At 52.8% G+C, this 6,526-nt stretch overlaps 1 protein-coding gene across 1 annotated transcript in view; it reads left to right on the top strand.

The window, feature by feature from the left end:
• AKNA (AT-hook transcription factor) overlaps positions 1 to 6,526 on the top strand; it is a 49,835-nt gene that overhangs the window by 22,706 nt on the left and 20,603 nt on the right. The window contains exons 5-7 of the mRNA XM_045296608.1: positions 565 to 721; positions 1,393 to 1,547; positions 4,163 to 4,222. Of these exons, the coding sequence (XP_045152543.1) occupies positions 565 to 721; positions 1,393 to 1,547; positions 4,163 to 4,222 (372 nt within the window). The remainder of the gene's footprint in view (positions 1 to 564; positions 722 to 1,392; positions 1,548 to 4,162; positions 4,223 to 6,526) is intronic.

Here is a 6,526-nt window from a genome sequence, read left to right as displayed (position 1 = left end):
TTTATCCCTCCGCCTTTCAATTAGCCCCACATGTGATTATCGGCCAGGCTGGCACAATTAACTAACTCACATGTGAAGCCTCAGATGGTCTTCCTGGTTATCTGCCTGACTGTAGGCTTCCCTAGGTTTCCCACTGGGCTGTTCACAGTCTCAATATCATCTTCAAATGATGGAGATTTATAGAACATATTATAATTACTGCTATGAGTGTGATTCATTAAAAAAAAAATCTCAGTAGAGGAAACCATGGGCTTTGGGGTTATACAGAGCAGGTTTGCATCCCAGTTGAAAGACTCCACCGATGAGATTTGTTAGCACGTGACTTGTCCTCGGAGCCTCAGTTTCCTGTTCTATAATATGGGAGGGGGGGAGGTGCCTGCCCTCGCTTTCACAGAAAGGCGTGGACGCACCTCCCCAGCATCTGTCCTCACCCAAGGCCCCTCGTGCAGAGGCAGGGGCGTGTGTTGAGTGCCTGGATGGAGGTATGACTGAAGAAAAGCCCCCTCTTTGAGTGGCTTTGCCCGACCCTGATTTGGCTCTTCCTGTGCCTCCCCTCTCCCACAGGTGAACCTGTACTCTGACCCACCCCAGCCCAGGCACAGTGCCCACATGGGGACGGTGTCCCAGGGGACCAAGGTCTTGTCCTTCACCATTCCACAGCCCCGCACAGCAGAGTGGCAGCCGGGCCCCGCAGAGGCTCCTCAGGCCACTGAGGTCTCAGGTGAGCATGAGAGAGGAGCTGGGCATCTGCTCTCACGGGACACGGTTACCTTTGGATGGCACTGGCTTCCGGTTGGGGCAAGGTGAGCTGAGCTCCCTCTGTGGCCCTTGGGCTTGGAGAAGCCAAATGGAGCCGTGAGAAGTGTCCCATTCAGAGCCAGAGCTGCCTGCTCAAGATCCGGCAGCAGGGCATCTTGGGTAAGTTGCAAAGAGCAGGTCATCTGCTGCCTCCTGTGGCCAGGCCCTGAACTACGCCCCAACACCCTGATCGGTCAATACCACGTCCACCTGGAGAGGTCTGCCCTGCTGTTAGCCCACTGCCAGGGAAGGAGGCCAACGCTCAGAGAGGCTGAAGGTCACACAGCCACTAGGTGGCAGGACCAGGACCTAAACCCACAGCCTTTGAGCCCCGCCAGAGCTCTTGACCTTACCATTGACGTGGGTCAGTTTGGTGGAGGGAGAGGACGGGCTGGGTGCGTGAGCCCAGGCAGATGTAGACCTTGCTCTCACCTGTAGCTGGGCTAGTGCTATGTCCTGCTTGCGCTTCAGGGTGTGAGATGGGCTGAGATGACTGAGCTGTGATGGTGGAGCTGGTGGTGTGGAGGATGGCATTGTCTTTCAGCCCCTGAGGGACTGCTCTTGACTCCAGCCTCCACTGGGTGTATGTTCTAGGGTGGCAGTCAGCACAAGGAGAATTGAGCCCCTCCTCACCCAGCAACGCTGCCACCCCAGGGTGGCTTCCGGAGAACCAGAGCATGGCCAAGCACCAACCCTCAGCAGAGCGAACCCAGGCCCTGGCATCTCAGGCCAGCAGGTTCCTGGCCAAGGTAAGTACAATCCTGACTTTGCCTGCCCAGAAGAGGCCAGCGTGTCCAGCCCCCCTGCCCCAGGACTGGCATTAACGCAGCCCCTGGGGAGCATGAGCCCCCTCCCCTGGTTTTAGGGACGGCGTGACTCCATCCGCCTCCGTGTACCCAGAGCTAGAGTTCAAACCCTCTTGCTTTTGGCCTTTTTGAATCTCATCTGGTCCTTCCAGATGTGATCGATGGTGGCCCCTCATCTGCTCCTGGGGAGACTGCCAGCTCTTTGGGGATTCTGGAAGTGTAATGGAGCCTTCTCTTGAAGACAAACTGCCTCACTTTCTCAGTTCATTTCATTACCAAAAATCAATTCTCAGCTACCTCTCACAGGGCCTTTAGACTTGCATCAAGCAATCCCAAGGCACGGTGAATTGTTTGCAGTCGATTTGTGTACACACACTTGGGCTTCTCAACGTGCTTTAGAGCCTCTTCCGAAGATGCGTGCGTTATCACCATATTCTGGAGACAGAATGAGGAAGCTGGTGTAAAGGGGAAGTAAAGGCAGAAAAAAGAATTAAATGAACTCAGGATGACACTCGTAAACAATAGGTCTGCCTGGGCCCTGCCCACTTTACCAGCATCAGATATTTGGCTTGGAGCTCCCTGGTGGTCAGTCGTCAAAAGGGAGATACAGTAGAGAACGTATCTCCGTGTCTATAAAGCGAAGTAATTCCCCCAGAGAAACACCACCATGTTTTAAACAGCAGCTTCATCGAAGTTCAGTGCATAGGATCTCAGGGTCCAAAAGGCATGCTACACCTTCTTCGGTCCCTCTCTCTTGATGGTGGTGCAAGCCCCCTCCCCGCTTCTGTGACAATTCTTTTTAAATCTAGCCTGATGGCAAAACTGACCAATCCTCATGTCAGAGTCCCACACACCCCACGTGGTTCATATACCTTGTGTACATTATTAGCAAGCTATCCAATCCCCGTGGTGGATCACAAACATCTCAGATTTGCGTTGTCCTATCCAGTCATTTGGAACCTTGGTGGTGCGGGGGTTAAGTGTCGGGCTGCCACCGCCAAGTCGGCAGTTCAAAACCACAGGCCACTCTGCTGGAGAAAGACAGGGCTTTCTACTTAAAGAGCTACAGCCTTGGAATCTCACAGGGGCAGTTCCACCCTGTTCTACAGGGTTGCTATCAGTCAGAATTGCCTCTGGGGCAGTGAGTTGGACCTGGTTTTTATCTGGCCATCTGGTAGACATTTCAAAGACCAGCTAGAAGAGCCATCTCAGGTAATTCCCTGCGTGCAGTGTTGAAACTGAGACTTTGTGTCAAAGAAAGTCTGTTACTCATGTTGGCTCCCCAGCTTGGTGTCCATGTTTCATGTGGCTCCTGCAAACATCTGAATGACATGTGTAGCTCACACCATATTTGAGCGATGACATCTCATTCTGGGTTGAGTTAGCAGCCGAAGACTGAACCCGGGATGCCTCCCCAAATAAAATGAAACAACAAACTCACCACCGTCGGATCAGTTCTGACTCACAGCGACCCCATAGGACAAGGTAGAACTGGCCTTCTGGGTTTCTGAGACAGCTCTCGCGGAGTAGAAAGGTTCGTCTGTGCTATGGAGTGACTGGTGGTGTTGACCTGCAGACCTCGCCGTTAGCAGCCCAACACGCAACCACGGCACCGTTAGGGCTCTGGACTGTGCCACCGGTACCCCTCAGGATGTTATGTAAGGTACTGCATTATGTATTACGTTATACATACATAGACAAAATCTATGTCACTGTTATCCTAAATATACTCTATAGCATACGGTAGCCTTCTAGAGAATATATCTAAATAGATCATTATATTACACCATTAGGCATTGTGCTACTTAATTCATATGGCATTATAAATAGTGGACTTTTTTAAATTTAAAAATGTTCTTTAAAACTCACACACACACACACACAAACTCACACCAAGCCAAAGGTGTATTCAGTGAAGAACTGTTCCCCCCCACCCCCGGCCCTCAGCCCCTTAAGGAGCTCCCAGTGCCACAGTGGTGTGAACACTGGGGAAAACAGGCTGGATTCACACCATCTGTCTGCCCTCATGCCCCAGCCACCCAGTTTCCCTCCCCGTTTCTCGTGCGTTTTCTGAGACAGAGTACCTGTACATATCTGTACAGGTCTCGTTCCGTAAAGACGGTGTTCAGAGGTAGCATTCAATGCGCCCTGCTTGGTTGAGTGCTTTGTAATGAAAGAGCAGCTCTTAGAGATGTTGCCACATGAGGGGTGCACAGACTTGTCTCCCCAAGTCTGGGGAAGGGCTGTGTGCTCCTCCACACACTACTAGGCCTTTCCCTGCGCCCTCCCCCTGGGCTACGGGGTGGGGCTTGGCTCAGGTCCAAAGGACACCAGTGAGTGTGCTGGACTGCCCACACCTTCCTGGGGGCTCCACTGTGAAGATGCAGCCATGGGACACCCCAGGAGTAGAGGGCTTCCTGGGGCTCCTCTGTGATGGGCAGGCAGCCCCACCTGGGCTGGGTCCAGCTCGCCACATGGCTGGTGTGGATAGGTGTCTATGGGGCCCACCATCCCGAGTCCAGATTAAAGACAGCATCTCTGCTCCTTCTCACGCCCAGGTGGAGTCCTTCGAAGGCTTGGTGCGTGCGGGACTGCTCACGCCGCAGGACCAGCTCAAGGTAATGCCCAGCCCGTGGGGATGCCCACAAAGAGGAAAGCCCATTTGCTGCAAGACCAGAGAATCCCAGACTTGGCTTCTCCTCTTAAAACAATGAGCTCCAGCTTGGCTCTCCATCATAACGTGCCCTAGTAGCACAGGAGCTGCCTCTAGTTGAGCCCGGTGCTATGTGCCAGGCCCTGTGGACAGTCCTTGCTGCCCAGGATTTCACTCATCCTCTGTGTTAGTCTGCGTCAACTAGAGAAACAAATTCATAGACACTTATATGTGTATAAGCAAGAGCTTTATATCCAAGAGCAATTGTGTATTAAGAAAACACACCAGCCTGGTCCAGATCAAGTCCGTAAGTCCGATATTAGCCCATGTATCTGATACAAGTCTGTAAGTTCCTCTTCAGACTCATGCAACACATGCAATGACACTGAATGCAGGAAGATCACAGGCCAGTGGGTGGAAAGTCTTGTGGATCCAGTGGCGGTGGAAACATCTCAGCACTGCCGTGAGTCTCCACGTGGCTCCTTTAGCTCCAAGGTTCTAGTGTAGCTCCATGTGTCCTGTCAACAGGAATGTCTCTCAGGGAGTGTATCTGTGTCCTGCCTCCAGCGAACTATTTATCTCTTTAGCGCCTCCAAATGAGGTCATCAAGCTGCGACCTGATTGACAGGCTAAACTCCACCCCTTCACTTATAAGTCTCAAGTTGACAACAGAGTATGTAACTACCACATCATTACATGGATCCAACAGAGCCATGACATCCACGCCTCCACAGACTCAGATGGAGCCCAGGCCCAGAGAGGGTCTGAAGGCTCACCGTCTAGCAGGTGGCAGGGCCTGGCTCCTAAGCCCATTGCCTGCACTGCTTCCCGTCACTGAGCCTGCCTCTCAGCTCAGTGAGGTTGTTTCTCTTGCCTAATCTCCAAAAATGTGGGAAGTAGGAATCATGAAAGGCGGAGGAATCCCTACTTTATTATTAGTGGCCTATTTCCTTTAGGGCTTTGGTCTCTATGCTTTTAGATAACTACCTCTGCAGGCATAGTGATTAGTAAGCGTTGGGCAGCTGATGACAAGGTCAGCCCCAACACAGGAGGAAGACCAGGCTCTCTGTTTTCATAAGCAACGACAGTCTCAGAGACTCACAGGACAGCGCTATTGGTCCTACAGGGTCCCTGTGAGTCGGCATCGACCCGATGGCCTCGAGTTGGGTTTGATTTGGGGTATTTGGATTTGTTGCTTTATACTCAGATAGGAGTCCCTGGGTGGTGCAAACGGCTGATGCTAACTGAAAGGTTGGTAGTTCACACTCACTCTCAGGCAGTTCAGAAGAAAGACTATCTACTTCCCCAAGCAGCCCTTGGCCACCCAGCAGGGCCAAGCTCTGTGACGGGTGCACGTGGGCGTTGTGGGTGGGGAGGGAGGGGAGCAGGGGGTGCACCACAGCAGCTGAGCTTGCCTTCCTCAATGGCTGTGTATGACGTGGAGTTTCCGCTGCATTGCTGGGGAATGATTAAGGAGCAGATGTGACTCAGCGTGGGCTGGGCAGGGGGCTGAAGGGAGGGAGTGTTCGACTGGGGAGTGGCGGGCCTGGGAGTAGCAGCCCCACCAGAAATGGGTGTGCCCACAGGCCCCGCAAGAAGCCAGTGTGTGGTGAGCCCACTGACTCACAACACACCAAGTCGGTGGAGGGGGGCAGGGGGCTGAAAGAGGGTCTGGAGGGGCAGGCGGAGCATAGCCAGCACACCTGATTTGCAAACAAACATTACCTATGTGTCTTTTCCTCTGTCATTAGAGAGTCATCCCTTACCCTTTCCCATGTACAGATGTGTGCTGTGTGTCCTAACACAGCAAGTGAGTCTCCTGAACTTTAAGTTACCAAAAAACAAAACAGAACCCTGCCCCCGAGTCCATTCTGGTGCACAGCGACCCTACAGGACAGGGTGTATCTGCTCCTCAGGGATTTCCGAGGCTGTGTGTTTTCACAGGAACAGACAGCCTCCTTTTCCTCCAGAGGCACGGCCAGTAGATTCAAACTGCTGGCCTTGTGGCTAGCAGCTCCATGCATAACCTATGCATAACCTACCAGGGCTTCTCGAGATGGCGGGAGGTTCTTGGAAAGTAAGCCCACTCATCTCCCTCTCTTTGCTGTTCCCCCATGCCCAAGGGGTTTGTGAGCTGCTGGAAGAGCAAGCTTAACTGAGGACTGGGTCCTAGGTTGGCCATGGCCTTGGTCTGTCCTCCGCAGATGGGGATGGGGATGATTGCCCCGCCCATGATTTGAGCCAAGTCTTAACTGGTATCACATTTAAT

This window comes from Echinops telfairi, unplaced genomic scaffold (assembly GCF_000313985.2).
Source record: "Echinops telfairi isolate 266 unplaced genomic scaffold, ASM31398v2 ScPeMD7_7410;HRSCAF=8448, whole genome shotgun sequence".
Taxonomy (NCBI): Eukaryota; Metazoa; Chordata; class Mammalia; order Afrosoricida; family Tenrecidae; genus Echinops; species Echinops telfairi.
The sequence above is the reverse complement of the archived record's forward strand: the minus strand, read 5'-3'. Positions and strand labels throughout refer to the sequence as shown.